We start from the raw sequence: 22,811 nt of genomic DNA, 5'->3' as shown, positions 1-22,811 counted from the left end.
CTTCCTTAGACCACAAAAGGTAAAAAGGAAGGGACATGTCCAAAAGATAAGGAGATCAACTGATAGGAAAAAATCTAATAGGCATGAAAATCTAATAGGCATGACTTAGCGTGAGAAAACACCCACTTCTTGTCAATTGTCTAAACTAACTCTTTCAAGTCCAGGAAAGCCTTAAGTTGTTCAGGAACAAAGAACATATACTTAGTTCCAGCATACTTAACAATGCATTTACATGGATAACTCAGTAAATAAGTAGCACCTAAATCTTTGGTTTCCTGTCTCATGGCTAGGAATAATTCCCTGCGAAACTTGTGTAGTCTTAGTAACATCAGAGTAAACCCATATTCTTTGTCCAAAAAACAATGCCTGAGAACACTGGAAATAAGCTCTCAAAACCACGTTTAACTCTTGCTCAAGGACAAAGGCAATAAGTAAAGTTGTATGTTCCACAATTTCCATATTAGAATGTTCCAAAAAATCTGAAAGGTTATGTAAATCTAGATTATTCCCAATATCTTGTGCTCCTGTATCTTTTTTTGAGGAAATGTAATAAATTCTGTTCAATGGAAGAATAGTTTCAGTAGTAAATTTCAGTACTTCAACAAGGTATTTTCTGAACATATCAGCAGGATTTAATTCAGGACACTTAGGAAAATTTAATAAACGTAGATTAAGTCTTCTAAGATGATTTTCCATCAATTTTCTTTTGATTCATTACTTTATCTTTCATCAAAGCAGTCGATAATGCTTGTATTCTGAGCGGGCATCTTAAAGGCAAATCGCTCCATTTGCTAGACGGGTGAAAATGTCTGAACCGGTGAGGGTAAACAAATCTTTTCTGGAGATGGGAAGGCGGTAGAACTATAGAGGATATGAAATGAGGTTGAAGGGGGGCAGACTCAAGAAAAATGTCAGGAAGTATTTTTTCACAGAGCGAGTAAGAGTAGTGGATACTTGGAATGCCCTCCCGCAGGAAGTGGCGGAGATGAAAACGGTAACAGAATTCTAAAATGCGTGGGGTAAACATGAAGGAATGGATCCTCAGAAGCTTAGCAGAGATTGGGTGGCAGCACTGGTGGTTGGGAGGCGGGGCAAGTACTGGGCAGACTTCTATGGTCTATGCCCCGAAAATGGCAAGGATAATTCAAGGTCAGGTATACATATAAAGTAGCACATATGAGTTTATCTTGTTGGGCAGACTGGATGGACCGTACAGGTCTTTATCTGCCGTCATCTACTATGTTACTATTATGTTACCTGGTGAACAGTGCGCTTTCATTTTGTATGCAAAAAGAAGAAAAGAACTTCAAATAACCAGCAAAACAGTAAGCAAAGCTCTTCCTGCCGACAACCTCACACCGCCATCTTGACATTTTTCATTTTATTAGATTTTATATCCCATAAACCTCTAGATATCAAATCTAGTTCTATGTGGCTTACAAAAGCTAGAATAACATCAACTACATACCATTAGAGTAAAATAAAATTATCTAACACTAAAATGTCATGACTATGTAACAGTCCTAAAAAGAGAACAGGACGCAACCTTCCTCATGGCTTTTCACTAGTTGTATGTCTGACTTTCCTGAAGACAAAACTCAAGCTCGCATGCCCTTTCTTTTTGTTTCAGTAATACGTTTTTTGAAGTGAAATCAATATCGAACCAGGTGTGGAAATTTCAGCGGTATCAGCTGATCATGACATTTCACGAAAGGCCGGTTCTGCCTCCTCCGCTGATCATTTTCAGCCACTTCACCATGATATGTCAGCACCTCTGCTGTCGATGGAGGAAGAGTGAAAGTGACCAAGAGGATAGAGACTATGGATTAAGTAAGTTCAGAATTCACAGTCACTCGTCCTTGCAGGCCAAGATAAGGATACCACATTAAAAACAAATTCAAGGTAGGAAATAACGAGTGATGATCTAACAGTGCACTGTATACTAGGGCACAATATTCAAAAGGATTTAACGGGACATGAGAAGCTCCAACCCGGTTAAATCATACTGACCAGGGCAAACCCAGATATTCAACATCACTTAATCAGACAGTGGCTGCAGAATATCCAGGTAGAGCAGCCAGCACTATCCAGACAATGCCAGAAGGGTCAAGGGGTGGAGTCTGGGCAGAGCCAGTAGATCAATGTACACACAAAAGAAACAAGTCCTCGTAGTCTAGACAACACACAGGAAAGCAACGAAGATGACTCAAAAATGAATAGATGATGCTCCAAAGTGTCTATAAATTTATTGTACAACAACCAAGACTCGACACAGCTATGTTTCGGCCAATAAGGCCTGCTTCAGGAGTCTCTTGGATGGTTGGCAGTAAAACTCTCAAGGAGATTGGACTGTATCATCCGATTAAAGCGATGTCTGCTTTCAAAAGAAAGACAACTATAATAGTATGCTATGCACCAAACAATTTCTTCCTTATCTCGCTGTTCAGATTTCTGTATAGTTACTGTGAGAAAAGGAAGAAATTGTTTGGCGTATAGCACGCCATTATAGTTGTCTTTCTTATAAATATGGAGAGATATAAATATAATACCATCTGCAATTTCCTAACAGATATTGCACTCTGGGTACCACAGACTGAACCACAAAAGCATATGGGCCTTATATTATATAGGTTATGCTCCTAAATTCATGGCTCCTAAATTACAAGCATAATCTATTTTGCAGCATAGTGTATGCTCGTAATTTAGGAGCATAACTTTTATAGAATAAGACCCATAATGCCAAAAAGCAATGTGACAAATGAAGTCCTGGAAGGAGCAGAACTGACCCAGCGATAGAGGGTCCCTGATTGGTTTCTGCATATTGCTGATTGACTCCTGAGGCAGGTGTTTTTCTTTTTTTCTATGTGGCTTTTGGGATATATTCTGCTCTTCTGCTTGAATATTGCCCCCTGCATACCCACAAGCTCCGAGACCATGCATATTCACTGGGGATATCCTAGAAATGAGACTGATGATTGGTGAGGAAGTAAGAGACACGCTGCTCTAGAGGCAATAAGGACACTATGAAAAGCAGAAACAGCACAAGCTGCTACTCTATAAAACTCGAGTCATGTGTGTGTGAGGGGGAGGTGAAAGCTGGATTATTTTTAAACGGCTTTGTTTTTCTCTGGCAAAGATTCCAGCTAGGAGAATGTGACACAGTAATTGCACGTCAGTAAAAAAGACTGCCTAAGTAGTACAAAGAGCAGTAATCAGAAAATGACAGTCAGTGACAGCGCAATAGAACCAAATCAAATCTGTTACCTGGTTGATGTACGATTAGGCACTGATGGGTTTAGTCTCCTGAAACAGCAAAATCAAATTCTGATACTGGCCTCATTCAAATTTCATTAAGGTCTTCATTTAGCCTTGAAGTAGAAACCTTTGCCCTGGGGTAGATTTTCAAAGAGCTTCCCAGTCACAAAATTAATCATTTAGAGGTCAATACTCAAAGGTGTATATCTGGGCAGGACAGGTTGCTGCCTGGTTAAACCCTTCTGAGCTGGCCAGCCACCAGTATTCAGTAGCACTTAACCAGGTAGTGTCACTGAATGCCACCTCTAATTGGCCATTCCTTGACCAGTTAGGTTAGGGGCATTTAGAGGCGGTCCGAGGCAGAGTTTGGGCGGAGCCAGTATTTAGCCAGTTAGCAGTCCACCAATCAGCTAAGGAAGTGGATAAAGATAGGACAGCAAAAACGCTGTCCTAACTTTATCCACCAAGTTAACCGGACACTGGTCTGAATATCAGCCGGTGCCAGCTTAACTTCCAGGTTGCTGCACTAACCCTGATAGTCAATGTCGGAGGCCAGACATACCCCCAGCATTGAATATCTGGGGTTAATTCAGCATGTGGGCCATGAGTGGCTTTCAAGCCGCTCACTGCTATGGGCTGAATATTGGGCCCTTAATTTTAACTGGTTAATTTTGACTGGCTACAAGTTTCGATAGATGTAAGGTGGCAGTTTGTGTGAGTGGATTTGTACATAAAAATTTACTCTGGGGTTTACTAAGCCACTAGCGCGGCTGGCTGCGTGCTACTGCCGACAGAGCCCGTTCATTTTGAATGGGCTGTGTCAACAATACTGTGCAGAAGCTGCTAGCGCGGCTTAGTAAACAGACCCCTTAGTCACTTAGCGATAAGTACCATGATAAACAGTTAATCTGAAAACCCTATCCCTATTGTGTGAATTGATTTTAGCTGGGGGAGGAGGGGAGAATTTTTCACATGTTAGATTTATGCATCTTAAAAGCAATTTTAACTGGATAAATCTTTTGAATATTACTCCTCCCCACTTCCTGTGTTAAACAAAACATTCAACAACTGGAACATTTAGGTCCAATTTCAAATTTACCTTACCATTGAATATCTAAGAAAGATTTATTTTTATCTGCTGTTGTTCTCAGATGCCCTTTTCTTTTATATGACAGAACTTTTCATAACAGAAGATGAGCTCAAGAAAGTGCATGACTTTGAGGAACAATGCATAGAAGAATATTTTAGAGAAAAAGACGACAGATTCAACTCTTCTAATGACGAAAGGATACGAGTCACTGCTGAAAGGTGCATAATAACAAGAAATAGTGTAAGAAATAAGAAGCTTGCTAGGGACATAGATACCAACAACAGACAACAAATCCCATTTTCTTCATATACTGCAATACAGTAGGCCCTATGGGCAGGGCCGGCTTAACCTGTGGACCAGGTGATGCTCTGACCCAGTGCAAGGGCGCCAAATGCCTAAGCCTGTGATGTCACTGGCCCTATAGGTTAGACTTGCCCTATAGGTTAAACTAGCCCAGAGCTTACCTGGCAGAATTGCATGTGCAGGGAAAAAAAAGAAGAGCTGGCAACCCCTTTCTTCTTTCTGTCTCAGGCTACCTTCCCCGTCTACCTTTTAAAGGCAGTTTTCCCCTCCCAAACACAGACAGCATTTCACCTAACACTACCCACATCAGCCCTGGCGTCTTCCTTCTGTTATGCCCCGCCCCTTCTTTGACATAACTTCCTCTTTCCACAGGGGCGCGGCAGAGGGAAGATGCAGGGGCTGATGTGGCTAGTGTTAGGCAGGGCTGCTGAGAGATTGAGCTAGGCCCAGGTCACCGCTGCCGCCCTCCCCCCACTGCAACTCCACATACCTTGGCTGGTGGGGGTTCCCAAGCCCCGTCAGCAAAAGCCTTCCTCTAGCTCTGTTCTTCATTCCGCCACATTGCCTGCGCTGCCCCTGCGACTGCTTTTCCCCTCACGTCGCACATGCTCAATTTCATCAAAACTGAGCATGCGCGATGTGAGGGGAAAAACAGCCGCAGGGCAGGCAATGCAATGAAGTGAAGAACAGTACTGGAAGAAGGCTTCTTCTGCTGGCGGGGCCTGGGACCTCCACCAGCCAAACCAGAGACCCCGAAGCCCTGTGTCTTCTCCTCCCCAGCCTCTAAGGGGGGCCTGGCGCTGGAGTTCTATCTCTCCTGCTCCTGTCGGGATGCGATCACCCAGTTCCCAACAGGAGCAGCAGAAAGAGAGAGACCCTGGTGCCAGGCTCCCCCTTGGAGGCCGAGCCTGGGGGAATCTTGCCCCCCTTGCCCCTCCCTATTGGCAGCCCTAGTGTTAGGTGAAATGCCATCTGTGTTTGGGAGGGGAAAACTGCCTTTAAAGGTAGGCCATAGAGAGGATGGCCTGAGGAGAGGTCATAGCAGTGGGAGTACTCCAAACCAAAAAAAGTTGGCCCAGGGAGTCACAGGCCCTTGAGCCTGCCCTGCCTATGGGCTAAATCCAGTAAATGGCACTCAAAAATTGGCACAGTTTTACCCTGCTTTTCCACCATTGAGGATTGTTTTTGCACCTTACCTCCCTAATTGCTTAATAAATGTTATCTTGCTTCATGTATTAGTATGTATACTAAAAAGCCCTGTAGGGTTCTAAAAACATCAGTGGGATGATTTTCTAAGATGGACTCAAAAATATGGCAAATGTACACAACTGTCCTGATCAGCATTGATGGGAACATCCCCAGAGAAGGCTTCCCAATTAGCACTGAGTTGCTGAGACCTGAATCTATGTAATTGCTAGAAAAAAAGGGGGGACCTGGGTGAAGAAGACATAAGTTTGTGATACTTTTGAAAGAGAAAATAACTTATCTTCATTGTTTTCAAGGGTTGAGAACATGTCCATGCGCTTGGAGGAAGTGAATGAGCGAGAGCATTTTATGAAAGCATCCCTGCAGACGGTGGATATCAGACTTGCTCAGTTGGAAGAAATGGTAGGGAGAATGGTCACAGCCATGGAACGACTTTCTGGCGTTGAAAGAGGAGAAGCCAATAAGATTCGATCCAGGGCCTCCTCGGACTGTACTGACACAGCCTACATAGTCCGACAGAGCAGCTTCAACAGCCAAGAAGGGAACGCCTACAAGATCCAGGAAATCACAGACCCTGTGGGAGAAGAACCCATGTCTCCAACTTCTCCAACTTTACTGCCCCGTATGAGAAGCCACTCATTCTACACAATGAATATGAAGGAAAAATGTGGGCTGGAAAAGATGGAAAATGTTTTTAAAGAGAGGACTCTAAGTTTGCAGCGAGCTAATAGCTCATACTCTGTATCAAAAGAAGTAAAGCCACCTCCACCCCCAGTAAGCTCTTTGTCAGTTGCGCAAAACTCAAGAAGGCCTTCATCTTGCATAGATATTTACGTTTCTGCGATGGATGAGCCACACCTGGGTTTAGAGCCTAGTGAAAGTTCAATGAATATGGCTGGCACTGGAGACCCTTGTCAGTTGACCGAATTAATATCAAGCTGCTCAGGAAGTCATGGCTGTTGTACTACTGGTTCAAGTGGCAGAAGTTCCAGTAGGAATGGTAATTATGAGGACCTCACTTCATTCATTGGTGATGCAACTCCATGTCCTTCAGAATTCACACAAATGGCAGACAGTCAAAACCCATGGGAAATGGATCCGCCCTTGTATCACACCTTAGAACGCTCAAAAAGCAGTCGCTTTCTGACCACTGCACCTTTTATTCTTGAAGAAACCCCAATAGTGAAATCTCATAGTTTTATGTTTTCTCCCTCTCGGAGCTATTACAACAATCTTGGGGTTACAATGAAAACAGCAGAATATACAAGCATTACAGACTGCATAGACACCAGGTGTGTCAGTAGCACACCTCAGACCAGTGCAGAACGATCCACTTCACCTGGGAGTCTTAGAGACAAAGTGGAGGACTTAGGTTGTTGCCACCCAGAAAGAGAAGCAGAGCTAAGTCATCCCAGTTCCGATAATGAAGATCATGAGGAAGATGCCAAAGATGGGCCTAGAGGTGTTTATTTATCCTCCCAAGACAGTAACTCAAGTAGAACACTGTCTAATAATATATCACTTCCAAAAATGGAACGTGCCAACAGCTATTCTGCAGATGAACCCCTCATGATGTATTCACATACAAGGAAAAGCTATTCTATCAGTGATAAACTTGATAGGCAGCGAAATACATCAGCCCTCAGAAACCCGTTCCACAGAAGCAAGTCATCTAGGCCAGAGAGTAGAGGGGACAGTATGTCCATGCGAAGACTGTCTAGAGCATCCGCCTTCCAAAGCTTTGAGAACACGCATAGCTAGGCCTAAAACATATTATCTCATGCAGTCTGAGCTCCTATGTTCACCTCTCCCCGGCATTTTTTTTTTAATTTGCAGAATACAATAATCTCACAGTGTGAGATGCTAGAAGAAACCAATGCCTGAAGCTGGCCAGGTTAGCACTTTCTCTGTGTGTCAAGCACCTCGTTTTGGTTCTTGACTTGACGTTTGCACTTGTAGGGAATGAGAAGGGTCTGGAGAAACATTTTTCAAAGTCATCCCTTCATGGAGTCATGAGGGGCAGAAATGAGTTTCAGAGTGCTGCTTATGGGAAGATACTTTTTGACTTCCCAAGATTTATTTTAGCATTATCAGGACGTGGGAATTTAACCCTTGAAGAGCATATAAATAACATATTTCAAATCATAATGCTGCTGTCTGTAACTGTGCTGCATTGAGCTGACTTATAAGGTGCATAATTCTCCTCTTCAATGCAGTCATCAGCAAGCAGCTCTTGAGTCACAAATCCTAATATGCCAACACTCTTTGATTAGTCATGGGGAAGAAATGCGAAAAGACACTCACAGTTGACCAATCTCTTCTGTATTTAATTCTAGTGCCACAGCTGGTTTATCTTTTGCTGAACTGAAACAAAGCGATGCCTTTTGTATTTGTTAACATGAGAAAAATACAGTTGTATTTCTTGTATTATATAGGAGTTCTGATAACAGTTGAGCAAGCTCAGGATGAATGTAATTAAATGGCTAAATGTTATATATTTATTTTTTTACCATGTGTCCTCAATAGAGTTGCCTCAGTGAAGTGTATGAGATGGAGCAGTGGGAATGGCTTGCTGGGGTGATATTAGTGAGGATTTGAGTAGCAACTTAGTACTGTTATTCCCCTGTTTCATTTCAGTGTTTTATTTTACTCTTTAAAGTCACTGCCAGGTTCTTCTCACAGTTTTGGTGACAAGTTACCAAGATTCATGCTGCTAATCCATCATACGCTACAGATGCCTTCCTTAACAGAACATCCAAATACATGTGAATACTTTCAACATCTGGTGCAGACATCAAAAGGTCATTTCTTTCCAGTTTCTTCTGGCTGCAGTTACCCCGCATGAAAATACCATTTCTGCTGCCACTTTAAAGTCTCACATGGGTCCTATTTACGAAGCTGCATTAACTGTTAAGGTGGCAGTTAGCAGGCATTAATAGTATGGGTACCATATTAAGGCCCCTTTTACTAAGCGGTGTAGGCGCATACGCGTGTCAATATTGAACTACCGCCCGGCTACCGCGAGGCCCAAGCAGTAATTTCATTTTTTACGCTTGTCCACTAGGCGCGCCACAAAATTTCCGCTGCGTGGCGTTAACCAGGCGGTAATCGGTATTGGACGCAAGTAGACCATTTCCGCCCGGTTAACGTGTGAGACTTTACCGCTAGATCAATGGGTAGCGGTAAGGTCTCAGGCCCAAAATGGACATGCGCCAATTTTTATTTTGCCACATGTCCATTTTCGGCCAAAAAGGCGCACTGAAAAATGGACCTGCTCGACTCCAATATATGCGTCTACACCAGCACAGGACATTTTTGGGTGCACCTTAGTAAGCGGACCCTTTAGAGTTAATGAATGCGACTGCTGTTAACAGTTAACACAAAATGAGGTGGAATGTCTAGGGACTGCACCTTGCAGAGATAGTTACTATGCATTAACCGTTAATGTGCCAGATAATGCAGCACAGTTAACACCACCTGTCTAGGTGTAGCAAATTGCATTGCATTATCTGCAGTACGGTTAACATGCATAGTGGCTGCAAAACCTTACTGTAGTTCACTACAGAGAGCCTTATATTGCAAAGTATGGAGGTATATGGAAATGATGACAAGGACAGAGAGGAAAATCCTCCCCAAGTCAACCTGCATATCTTCTCAACAGCATGAGGCAAATGTCCATGAGCCACAAAAGCCTTTAGATATTCTGTTATTTATAGCTAAGAAATGTTGTGAAAGCAAGAGCAGAGAGAGAATATGGTGAATGTGGCATCATGGTCTTATTTGTTTTCTGTAATATGCTCATTTCATTACAAAATTGCGAATATTTTGGTTCTATGAGGATCATACTCTTAAGCAGTTTTTAGTAAATAAAATGTGGAAGGAAATCATTGAAAAGACAATGGTATCACTATTGTACTATATACACTGTAGTTATGGTACGAATGGAAGACCATTTAAATCACAATTTTCACTTATTTTGGGCCCTGTTTACTAAGGTGCGTTAATGTTTTTAGCGCACCTACACTTAGCGTGCACGCTAACCTTGTAGGCGCCTGTAGGGATATTGTAGGCGCGTACATGGTTAACGTGCATTTAAAACGTTACCACGCCTATAACGCTGCTTAGTAAACAGGGCCCTTTGTCTTTCTCCAAAGCTCCGATTCTTTTATTTTCTGATTCTGGCAGGCACACCTGTTAGTTCTTGAGCTAGAGAAGAACAGAAAATGTTGATCTACCTAACTGTTCTAATCTAACCTAGCATTTTACAGCCCACTAAATCCCCAACAAGGTCCGGTGGCTAACAATTAAATAGCTATAAAATACAAGCAAATTAAACCAAAATATTAATAAACGTAAAATAAAACGCTATAATGAAGAACACCAAATGTTCAAAAATGTTCACGTTGAATTTTAAACCTAAATGTTACAGCATCTCTTAGAGATAATTTTGTTGTTTAACTTTGGCCTTTTTCAAGAACTATGGGACCCGTTTATTAAAGTGCATTAAGCCCCATCACCGGCTTTGGAGCCCTTTTACCAAGCTGTGGAAAAAGGGGGCCTGTGCTGGCGTCGGCACATGTTTTTGACGTCTGCCGAGGCCCCCTTTTACCGCAGCAGGTAAAAGGTAGGTCTTTCTTTTTTTCAGGAAATGGCCATTTCTGGGGGAAGCCCTTACTGCCACCCATTGAGGTGGCGGTAAGGGCTCCCACGCTAACCAGGCAGTGAGCGGCACTGCCCGATTACTGCCGGGTACACACTGGTGCTACAAAAATTTTAATATTTTTGTAGCGTCAGATATGACGTGCGCTGGGGGTGGGAACTACCGCCGGGCTGCTGCGGTAGCCTGGTGGTACTTCCTTTTTAGTGAGTAGTAAGCCTGCGTTGGGCTTACCACTTCTTTGTAAAAGGGACCCTTAGTGCACAACAGGGGTGTAGCCAGACTTTGGCAGGAGGGGGGTTCAGAGCCCGAGGTGAGGGGGCACATTTTAGCCCCCTCCCCGGTGCCGCTGACCCCCCCCCCCCCCCCCCGCCACCGCCACCAACAACAACTTTGACCCCCCCCCCCCCCCCGCCGACAGCCCTCTCAACCCCCCTTCCGCCGCCAACCCGCCGCCGCCGTCGCCTACCTTTGCTGGTGGGGGACCCCAACCCCCGCCAGCCGAGGTCCTCTTCTTCCGGTGCAAGGCTTCATTCTGTTTCTGTGAGTCTCACATACTGCACGTTGTACGTGCAGGACGTCAGACTCACAGAAACAGAACGAAGCCTTGCAGATCAGCCAGCAACGCGGCCGCTGGCTGATCTGCAAGGCTTTGTTCTGTTTCTGTGAGTCTGACATGCACGTTGTATGAGCAGGACGTCAGACTCACAGAAACAGAATGAAGCCTTGCGCCAGAAGAGGAGGACCTCAGCTGGCAGGGGTTTGGGGTCCCCCACCAGCAAAGGTAGGCGGCAGGTTGGTGGCAGGAGGGGGAGTCGAGAGGGTCGTCAGCAGGGGGGGTCCAGGGCCAAATCTACTGGGGCCCAGGCCCCCCCCCCCCCGTGGCCCCACGTAGCTACGCCACTGGTATACAAGAAACAGTTTGCCACAAAATGCGCTAAAAGTGTTTTGCAGTACTTTGCCTGCCAGCACATGCTAATTTTGTGCTATTTAAAAAACAACTTTTCAAGAGGGGATATGTCATGGGTGGAGAATTGGCATGGAAGTGTTACCTACCTATTATTATTATTATTATTATTATTATTATTATTATTTATTGCATTTGTATCCCACATTCCCCCATCTATTTGCAGGCTCAATGTGGCTTACATAGATTTGTTAACATTGTCATTTCAGGATATCAGATCAGATACAGTTAGTAATGTGTAGCGATTAGGAAGGGAAGAAAGAAGAAGGAAGAGAGTGATTAGGGTAGTTATAGAAGGTAGGCGTTCACAATTGAGTGGGTTGGTGAGGTGGCTTAGTGAAGCTGTAGGTTCTTATTGTAGGCCTTGTTGAAGAAGAATGTCTTCAGAGATTTTCGAAAGATAGTTGTTTCGTTGATTGCTTTCAGGTCTGTAGGAAGTGCATTCCATAACTGCGTGCTCATGTAAGAGAAGGAAGAGGCATGCATCAGCTTGTATTTAAGTCCTTTGCAGCTGGGGTAGTGCAGGTTGAGAAATTTGCGGGATGATTTTGTGGCGTTTCTGGGATGTAGGTCTACGAGGTTTAGCATTTAGATTGGGGCGTCTGCGTGAATGATTTTGTGTACAATCGTGCAGATCTTGAACGCAATGCGTTCCTTAAGTGGGAGCCAGTGAAGTTTCTCTCTTAGGGGTTTTGCACTTTCATATTTAGTTTTTCCAAATATGAGTCTGGCGGCCGTATTCTGGGCAGTTTGGAGTTTTTTGATTGTCTGTTCTTTGCACCCGACGTACAGTGCATTGCAGTAGTCCAGATGACTTATTACCATTGACTGTACCAGGGTACGGAAGATGTATCTCGGGAAGAAAGGTTTTACTCGTTTGAGTTTCCACATGGTGTAGAACATTTTTTTCTTCGTGTTTTTCACATGGGTATCAAGAGTGAGGTTTCGATCAAAGGTGACTCCAAGAATTTTCAAGTTTTGTGAGACAGGGAAGGAACAGTATGGTGTGATTATGGTGGAGAAGTTTTTTGTGTTATGTTGTGAGGTGAGTACAAGACATTGTGTATTTTCTGCATTAAGTTTTAGTTGGAATGCATCTGCCCAGGTGTGCATTATTTGGAGGCTTTGGTTGATCTCGTTGGTGATTTCATTTAGATCATGTTTGAATGGGATGTAAATTGTGACGTCATCTGCATAAATGTAGGGGTTGAAGTTTTGATTGGCTAATAGTTAGCGCATTCACCTTAGTATTTGCTAACCCCCAGATTCTATGTATGCCACTTTGAGTTGTCCATGTAAATCTGGGCACATGCAACATGCTGTGTTAAGGGACGGGAGGTAGGCAGTTGTTTATTGTAAAAGCTCTTATAGCCCGCATATCACAACAGTCCTATGCAGCTAGCAAATTTCATTCCAAATAAAATTAATTCAAAATTATACACTTTAATATATTTCTGACTTCCTGCAAAACAACAAACAATAGTCTGATACGCAACCAAACATCGTTCAATTAAATGAACCAAAGGCTTGCTGAAATACAACTTAACTGAATAACAAGTCAATCAGCGCCAATAATTGGGCAATGACAATTATCGGCACTAACTGGCAATTAGAATTTACACATTTTTCAGGCATATTCTATAAAGAGGTGCATGTTAATTGTAGTGCATGGACACAAAAAGAGGACGTGGCCATGGGAGGAGCATGGGCGGGTCGGGAGTGTTTCTACAATTTATGCACGTTGTTACAGCATTAGGGGGATCCGCACCTAATTTACCGCTGGAGATTTACACCAAGTTTTCTTTTGGTGTAAATTTTGGTTGTGCCAAAATGTAGTTACAGTTCCCAGCACTAAGCGCTATTCTATAAACCGCACTTAACTTTAAGCGTGGTTTTTAGAACAGCACTAACCCTCAGATTCTATATAGCATGCCTAGAGATCCACTCCGAAATCCAGGCGTATTCTATAACAACAGGCGTAACTTTGGCTTAAGAAGCTAATCAGCATTGATAACAGCACTTAACAAGCAATAACAAGCACTAACTAGTAATAATTAGAAGTTATGCACACAACTCGTTGAGCGTATTCTGTAATGAACTGCACCTAAATTCTAATGCACCCAGTTCAAAGGGGGCATGGCTAATGGGCGATTCATGGGCAGTTTAACGTTTATGCACGTACTTATAGAATATAACCCAGTGCGCATAAATGTATGTGCAGGGTAAATGAAGGTGCGTAGTTTTAGATGCTGGGATATCAACTAAGTATATTCCGAACCTAAATCTAAGCGTTACTTATAGCAGTGGTTCCCAAAGCTAGTCCTGGAGGCACCCCAGCTAGTCAGGTTTCCAGTATATCCACAATGAATATTCATGAGATAGATTTGCATGAAGTAGAGGCAGTGCATGCAGATCTCTCTCATGAATATTCATTGTGGGTATCATGAAAACTTGAGTGGCTGAGGTGCCTCCAGGAGCAGGTTTGGGAACTACTGGCTTATAGAATATACTTAGGTGGAAATGTTTACCATGTTTTTTTAGGTGCCTTATATAAGAATCTGGCCCTAAGCGCTACTTTTTTCGTCAGATTTTTTTAGGCACCATTTACAGAATCTAGTCCTAACTGGATAATTGGCATTTGGGGGGGGTCTTTTTCTAAGGTGCAGTAGCCATGCATCTCGGCATTTACTGCCAGCTGATTTCTACCATGAGCTAAAAACGCTACCACACCTTAGTAAAAGGCCCCCCTTGACGTGGGAGCACTTAGCACCTCCTAAATAAGAGGCAGTACGTTTTTACAGATCTTGCATGCTAATGGAAAAATGAGCGCGGGATCTGCATAAAGAAAAAAGCCCTATTTTAGGGATGCATTAGAAATGGACAGCACGTGGGAAAGTCCTGCGTTAAAACACACTAAGCCCATTTCTTGGCGCATCTTAGTAAAAGAGCCCTAATTTTTATTTTGCCTTCCGAGGGTAAAAAAAAAGCATTTTGAGCACGTGTTAAATGGTTAGCATAGTATACAGTATTCAGGCACATTGTGGCACAGACACTGGGCACAGAAATAGGAATGGTAAATGTTATAGTGGGCCACTTAACTAGTACAGCTAGTATATCCATAAAATACACTGATTTTCAAAGGGAAAATATGAACATACTTTTCCTTTGAGAATCACACCACAGAAAATGCATGCAAATATTTGTTTACACCTGCTGTTTGGCACACACACAGTTCATTGTGCATGCATAATGCATGAGTGCGTAATTGTGTGATATACTACATGCTGTGTTAAAGGATGGGAGGTAGGCAGTTGTTTATTGTTTATTGTAAAAGCTCTTATAGCCCCGCATATCACAACCAGTCCTAGGCGGATAGCAAATTTACATACATAATAAATTGCGCATACACATTACACAAACATACGTAATCATTCAAAATAAAATTACTTCAAAATTATACACTTTAATATTTGTCTGACTTCCTGCAAAACAACAAACAATAGTCTGATCTGCAACCAAACATCGTTCAATTAAATGAACCAAAGGTTTGCTGAAATAGTACTATCTTCAACATTGACTTAAATTGTGTTATACATTTTATAGAACGCACTTGGGGCCCTGTTTTACTAAGGCGCATTAGTGTTTTTAATGCACCTACAATTAGCACGTGCGCTAACCACATAGGCGCCTATAGGGATATTGTAGGCACATACATGGTTAACGTGCGTGCATGGTTAATGCAAATTAAAGATGCTAATGCGCCTATAATGCGGCTTAGTAAACAGGGCCTTTGATAAGTTAACTCATCCCAAGCCTTTGGCACAATTATAGAAAATATTTTTGATCTTAAATCTTCAAGTCTAACCACATGAAAGGACAGTACATCATACAAATTTATAAGCAAAGAATGGGCGTGGACTGCATATTGCAATTACCACATCCTGTCATTTTACAGTTAGGGGTGAATTCTGTATATGGTGCCAAAATTATCGGCACAGAAAAAAAGCACTATTCTACAAGCTGGCCTTATAGTTAGGCACAGATTATAGAATAGCGATTACACCTGGGAATCACTCCTAACTTTAGGTGCAGCCATTTGCACCAACTGAAACGTGATGCAAGTCCTGTGCCTAAATTAAGCGCATTTCCCCTTATTCTATAACTATGCTTGTTAATTTTAGGAACGCCCCTGTTCTTCTCGTGACTCTCATTTCCGCACCCCCTATTTGAACTCACGTGTAAAATTTAAATGCGGGTCCCGTGCCAAAATTTATGCATGTATATTCTAATTAAGTCTAATTGGTGCCAATAATTGCTTGTTCACAAGCCAGTTATTGGTGTTAATTAGCTCGTTAGTCAAATTGCGCATGCAATTTTTAGCGACTTTTATAGAATTAGGGGGTTAGTGGGGGTACAATTTATTTGGATAGCGGCTCAATATTGCCACTATCTGCATTAATGGTGACCTCACCATGGTCCCCCTCAAAATTACTTAGCTAAATTTTGGTCATGCATCAAGTTCGTCAACATTTAGCCCCTCACTAGCAATAGAACTGGGATGTTACTTTTATGGAAGATTGTGAGCATCTATAACACTACGTACATTTTTTTTATTTTATTTTTTTCATAATGAATGAGGAATGAATGGGTTTTAGGAATGATAAGTAATAGTCAGTTGTGCAATGTGCAACTTTTCCAGTAAAATAGTTGAATCAGCTATAATATGGCTCAGATTCTGGCTCAGATCTTGTTCATCTTGATATACAATTTTGTCTGGATTCCTGCAGTTCAGTTTTGATAGATATCTGGACTTAGATTGCCCCACGTAACTCAGTTTGTATTTGCTGAAAGTGTGTGCCACCTTTTTATGGAGGCCATTTTCAGATTTTACCAGGTTCTCATTAGTGATGGTAAGGGAAGGGCAGCAAAGATTTCTGTGGTCTATGTAATTCCTTCACTTAAAGGCATAATTATCAACATGGGCAACCATTAAGATGGTTACTTTTCCACTAACTCATGCTATTTTAGCACTGGTCCCATTTTATGCAATGGGACCTAGCTACTAACAACTGTGGTTAACAGTAAAATAAACACTTATTAACCGTAGCCCATGTTGAAACTTTCCCATGTTAGACAGCAATCTGAAACCAGAGTGGAGGAGTAGCCTAGTGGTTAGTGCAGTGGACTTTGATCCTGGAGAGCTGGGTTCAATTCTCACTGAAGCTTCTTGTGACTCTGGGCAAGTCACTTAATCCCTCCATTACCCCAGATGCAAATAAGTACATGTATATATGATGTAAACCACTTTGAATGTAGTTGCAAAAACCACAGAAAGGCAGTATATCAACTTCCCTTTCCCACCCCTCTTAAGCAACTGTTCAACTCAGAATCACTTGGGTTTGGTTAGTGCTCTGTTGGCCTCAATCAAGTTGGCACCGATTCCATCCAAACCAGGGTTGCAATTCATTCTGAATGAATTACACACATCTTCTCATTTCCAACAATTCCAGAATTGAATCTGTACCAGCTCTCCCACTCTTATTCTACTGTGTGAATACCTCGTGGCACATAATTTTCTTATATGTTATATACAGTACATAATGAAAATAAAAAGAGGTGGGAATATAAACCAGGCTATCCAAAAAACTGGAACTAGACAAAACCGTGTGAATATTAAGACAAAAAATGTTTATTAATATTTTTACTTAAGAAGGATTGAACAATTTTTCATTAAAATGACTCGACACAACGTTGTGTTTCGGCCTGGTGGCCTTCATCAGGAGTCTTATATCTGTGATAAAAATAAAAACAAGAACATGAATTGATGATTTGAAATAATCTCAAAACATTAAAATGGTCTTGAAAAAGACCGTTTTAAAATGAATCATCTGTCACTGGAGTCTGCGTGAACACGATATAAGACTCCTGATGTAGGCCACCAGGCCGAAACGCAACGTTGTGTCAAGTCATTTTAATGAAAAACTGTTTAATCCTTCTTAAGTAAAAATATTAATAAACATTTTTTGTCTTAATATTCACATGGTTTTGTCTGGTCCCAGTTTTTTGGATAGCCTGGTTTATATTCCCACCTCTTTTTATTTTCATTTTATGCTCCGTGGGATCTACTGAGTTCTCCACGTACATGGATTCTCTTTAGATATACAGTACATATACATAATATATCCCATTTAGAATCCCAGATGACTGTAATCAGTGATTATATGTGAATGTTATAGGATAATTTCACTACTGCATTACATGAAATAAATGGTATATTTGCGGAAAAAGAACTCCTTAACATTCGACAAAATAACATGTTGCAAAGTACACAAAGTACCTAAAATCCACATTCAGCTACCCTGTTCAGTCACATGCAATATGGAATATGCATTCTTGTTCACAATCTGTAGCCTTTTGTGCACTTTGCGTATATTTTTCTATGGCTCCACTGTAACTGTCCGAGCTATAGTATAATTTTCTCTGAGCCACTGTGAGTTGTGATAGGTACGTTGTCATAGTGTGAAAGCTGAACTGGCATGCTGTTCAAAAAAACAATAAGATAAATATACTAAGATCCTATTTTGAAGATTATTTGAGCATTTGTTTACATTTGTTGACCTCTTAATGGAGTACTGTACAGTATTTTATAAATATTTTCATATAGTAATATGTTTTGTTGTTTAAGTGATGCTATGACATAGTAGGATGCAGATATTCTAAATACTGGATTATAACACTTTATTCTTTCATGAACAAAATAATACAAATAACAAGTTATTTATCTTGCATAGGTTCAATGTTTCTTGTGTCTGTAATAATGCATGCATTCTTCCTTGGGTTTGTCTCAACCACAGTGGGGCATAACCTTTAACTGCTATTTGCTTATTATGAATACGGACAGTAAATTGGCGTGAGGTCTTATGTTCAGAATTTTTGTTTTAGATTATGTTAAATCTCCAGACAATGCAATCTTAACCAATTCCTTGTTTTTCTTAAAATTGTAAAAAAAATATATATTGTACATTTAAAGGTTCTATGAATTAAAATGTGAAACCCAGGATTTTTGTAATTGTGGCACAGTGGAGAAAGTCTACTCTATGTTTTTATTAAAAAGGGCACTGAGGTGCTAGAAATAAAAAAAATTAAAAAAAAAAACCTTAAAGAAGCTTTGGAATGCAGCGCCCTTCAGTTCTAGCTTCCGGACAGTAGCGCATTCTGATTTACAATTTCTGCGGAAAATATGCTGGGTGTGTATATGGGTGTGCATTATGCTTGGTTATGCACCTATGCTGATAAGGATGTGGCAGTCCAGGAGGTTTGATTTATGTCAATGCTGACCAATATTCACTATGGAGTGTCCAAAGCATGGGGGACATTTCCGTTCCCAATAAAAGCATTCAAGCACTTTTAGCATAATGCAGGAGCTCTCAACCCAGTCCTTGGGACATAATATGCCGATCTGGTTTCCCTCTCCCAGATATGCTAACTTGGAATCCACAAGGAACAGTGCATTTTACTTTATTGCCCCATCTCTATGGAATGCTTCCCCCCCACAGGTTCACCTGGAACTCTCTTACCTCAAGTTCCGTACTAAACTCAAGACAAATCTCTTTGAAAGGGCATTTAGAGATACCATAGTTGATAGTGGCGGGGCTCCACGGATAAACAGACCCATGCTTTTACTGTCTCTCCAAAACCTAAGTTTATCTTTTCCCTTCTCAGTTGTAGACTGTCCGCTATGTGATTGATTGTATGATTGAATCTACGTATGATTGTATGTTTGATACTGGTGTTCCTTTTTTATTGTATGTTATTTTTTTGCAATGTAAACCACCCTGTAATGTTCTCAGAAAAAGCAGCATATTAAATTTGAAAAAAACCACCACAACAGTGAATATACAAGAGATAGATTTGCATACAATGGAAGGAATACATGCAAATTTATCTCATGCATATTTATTGTGGGTATTGTCACCACTAGGGGCGTCCTAGTGGGTGTTTGTCCTAGTCCAAACTTTTCAGTCACCCTCCCTGGCCTAGGCAGCTGCCTAACCAATAGCCAAGGCTTCACAAGGTTTTAAAATAAAACCTCATTTATTCTGGACATCATAAATCTCATTCAATAAACAAATGCTACTTTCGTCCCCTTTCAGAGAGTAGGAATGTGACGAAGTATCCTTTTGCTTCCAAGCACAATTACATACAGTTTCACACCCTCTTTATAACCCAGGGTAACTCCAACCCCCTTTTACACAACCAGAGTAACATACGTGGAGGGGCATAATCGAATGCGAACGCCCATCTCCATGGGCGTCTATCTCCGAGAACAGGTACGTGAAGGGGCGGGACAGACCGTATTTTCGGAAAAAATGGGTGTCCATCTTTTTTTCCGATAATACGGTTTGTGCCGGGCAAATGCATCGGATTTGTGCGGATCTGAGCTGGGCGGTTTCGTTTTTCAGCGATAATGGAAACCGAAGGCGCCCAGCTCGGAAACAAACAAATCCAAGGCATGGGGCCGTGGGAGGGGCCAGGATTCATAGTGCACTGGTCCCCCTCACATGCTAGGACAGCAACCGGGCTCCCTAGGGAGCACTTGTAACAATAAAAAAAAACATTACAATCAGGGGCGTATCTGAACTGCGGCGGTAGGGGGGGCCAGGGCCAGAGAGGGGGGGCACATTATAGCCCCCCCCCCCGCCGCCGCCGCCGCCATTGCCAATCCCCCTCCCCCCAGCCGCTGCCATTGCTAACCCTCCCCCTCCGTTGCTCGCCTACCTTCGCTGGCGGGGGACCCCAACCCCCGCCAGCCGAGGTCCGCGTCCTCCTGCCGCTGCCGGCTGCCTTTGGTCCTTTCATTCTTCCATTGAAGCTGGCGCCGACGAAAAAGTTTCTTTTGAATCTGACGTCGCTGCACGTTGCACGTTGTACGTGCAGGACGTCAGACTCAGAAACAATTTCTGAGTCTGACGTCCTGCACGTACAACGTGCAGCGACGTCAGACTCAAAAGAAACTTTCGTCGGCGCCAGCTTCAATGGAAGAATTAAAGGACCAAAGGCAGCCGGCAGCGGCAGGAGGACGCGGACCTCGGCTGGCGGGGGTTGGGGTCCCCCGCCAGCGAAGGTAGGCGAGCAACGGAGGGGGAGGGTTGGCAGCGGTAGGGGGGTCCAGGGCGAAATCTGCGGGGGCCCAGGCCCCTGAGGCCCCACGCAGATACGCCCCTGATTACAATACCTCCCAAGTCCATAGCTCCCATCCCTTGGGTGCTGAACCCCCCCAGATCCCCCTCAAAACCCACTGCCCACAACTCTATACCATTACCATAGCCCTTATGGCTAAAGGGGGGCACCTAGATGTGGGTTTTGGGGGCGGTCTGGAGCACTCCCATTTACCACAAAAGGGAAACAGGTGGAAACAAAACTTCAAGAGATCAATCCAGGACAAGAGGTGAGATGCTCCAAAACAAACTTTATTGAGGACCCAACACGGTCCGTGTTTCGGTTTTTTTAAAAAACCTTCATCAGGGGTCAATCAGTAGTTGCACAGGAGATATACTGACAGACAAAGGAGCTCGTAAAAATGTAGACTCTTGAATAGAATAGAAAGTGTTGCCTCGTACCAACAGATTCAATTTAAAATGGTACCATTTTAAATTGAATCTGTTGGTACGAGGCAACACTTTCTATTCTATTCAAGAGTCTACATTTTTACGAATACCATTTTAAATTGAATCTGTTGGTACGAGGCAACACTTTCTATTCTATTCAAGAGTCTACATTTTTACGAGCTCCTTTGTCTGTCAGTATATCTCCTGTGCAACTACTGATTGACCCCTGATGAAGGTTTTTTTAAAAAACCGAAACACGGACCGTGTTGGGTCCTCAATAAAGTTTGTTTTGGAGCATCTCACCTCTTGTCCTGGATTGATCTCTTGAAGTTTTGTTTCCACCTGTTTCCCTTTTGTGTTGAACGTTTGTGGAAATTTTGGACCTTTTATTTTTACGCTTGCACTCCCATTTACCACCACAAGTGTAACAGGTAGGGGGGGATGGGCCTGGGTCCACCTGGCTCACATCCACTGCACCCACTAACAACTGCTCCAGGGACCTGCGTACTGCTGTGATGGAGCTGGGTATGGCATACAGGCTGGCAAAAAAAGTTGTTAAAGTTCTTTTTTTTTGGTGGGAGGGGGTTAGTGACCACTGGGGGAGTCAGGGAAGGTCATCCCCAATTCCCAATCCCCAATTCCCTCCGGTGGTCATCTGGGCAGTTGGGGCACTTTTTTGGGACTTGTTTGTGAAAAAAAAGGGTCCAAAAAAAGTGACCCAAATTCGCGCTAAAAACACCTTTCTTTTTTCAATTATCGGCTGAGGGCGCTCATCTCTCCTCGCCCGATAAACACGCCCCAGTCCCACCTTCACCACGCCTCTGACACGCCCCCGTCAACTTTGGCCGTTTCCACGACAGATTGCAGTTGAAGACGCCCAAAATCGGCTTTCCATTATACCGATTTGGCAAGGGTGTTCCCAGAAATCAGGCACAATGTTTTAAAATACCTGCATTCATGCGCCTAACTACCATTAGTTGGGTGCCAGCATGTACACCAGCCTTTGGCACTCATAGACAGTAGCGTAGCCAGGAATTTTTTTAACAGAGGGTGTTTCTCCCCTGTGTCCTCGTCTCTCCCATGCCCCCCCCCCCCATCTGAGTACCTCAAAATCATCTCTGCTGCAGTTTTCACCCAGGCAGTGGCAGTGGCACTCATAGGCTGCCTGCGGCATGCACTGGGATTCCCTCTCTGAATGCCCCTTCTGATGCAACTTCCTGTTTTGTGAACGGCAGGATGGTTCTGAGAGGAAGCCCCGCTGAAGGTCACAGGCAGCCTATGAGTTGCTGCTGCCGCAGCGCAGGCAAAAACTGCATCAGAGATGATTTTAAGGTGTGTGTGGGAGGGCACGGGTGGGTCTGACATGGGGTGTGTATGCAACCCTGCCCCCCCCCCCCACCCGTACCTTAAAATCATTAGTTAGCTATGAAATGCACACTAATGCAGTATTCTGTAAAGGTTGTTCCATGCAGAGTGCCTTTACAGACGTGCATAATTTTGGCGCCTATCTCTGGGCACCATTTACAGAATATATCCCTATACATGTATATCTACTATAATAAAACTCACCCTCAACGTTCTGAAGACAACGTTCTGAAGTCACTCAGTCACTCCCTGAAGGGTTCATGGATTCATGGTGGTGAAGCCACAACACTGACCATGTCTCTCTGCCCCGCCCTCGCATGACGGACCAATCAGAAAAAACACCCTCAACATTCTGAAACA

At 42.9% G+C, this 22,811-nt stretch overlaps 1 protein-coding gene across 1 annotated transcript in view; it reads left to right on the top strand.

Annotated features, from left to right (window-relative positions):
- TRPM3 (transient receptor potential cation channel subfamily M member 3) overlaps positions 1-7,615 on the top strand; it is a 714,222-nt gene extending 706,607 nt beyond the window's left edge. Inside the window, exons 24-26 of the mRNA XM_030193857.1 lie at positions 1,631-1,830; positions 4,431-4,563; positions 6,151-7,615. Coding sequence (XP_030049717.1) covers positions 1,631-1,830; positions 4,431-4,563; positions 6,151-7,615 — 1,798 coding nt within the window. The remainder of the gene's footprint in view (positions 1-1,630; positions 1,831-4,430; positions 4,564-6,150) is intronic.
- Positions 7,616-22,811: the final 15,196 nt, after the last annotated feature.

This window comes from Microcaecilia unicolor, chromosome 2, assembly GCF_901765095.1.
Source record: "Microcaecilia unicolor chromosome 2, aMicUni1.1, whole genome shotgun sequence".
Lineage (NCBI taxonomy): Eukaryota > Metazoa > Chordata > Amphibia > Gymnophiona > Siphonopidae > Microcaecilia > Microcaecilia unicolor.
This window is presented reverse-complemented; position numbering and strand designations above follow the sequence as displayed.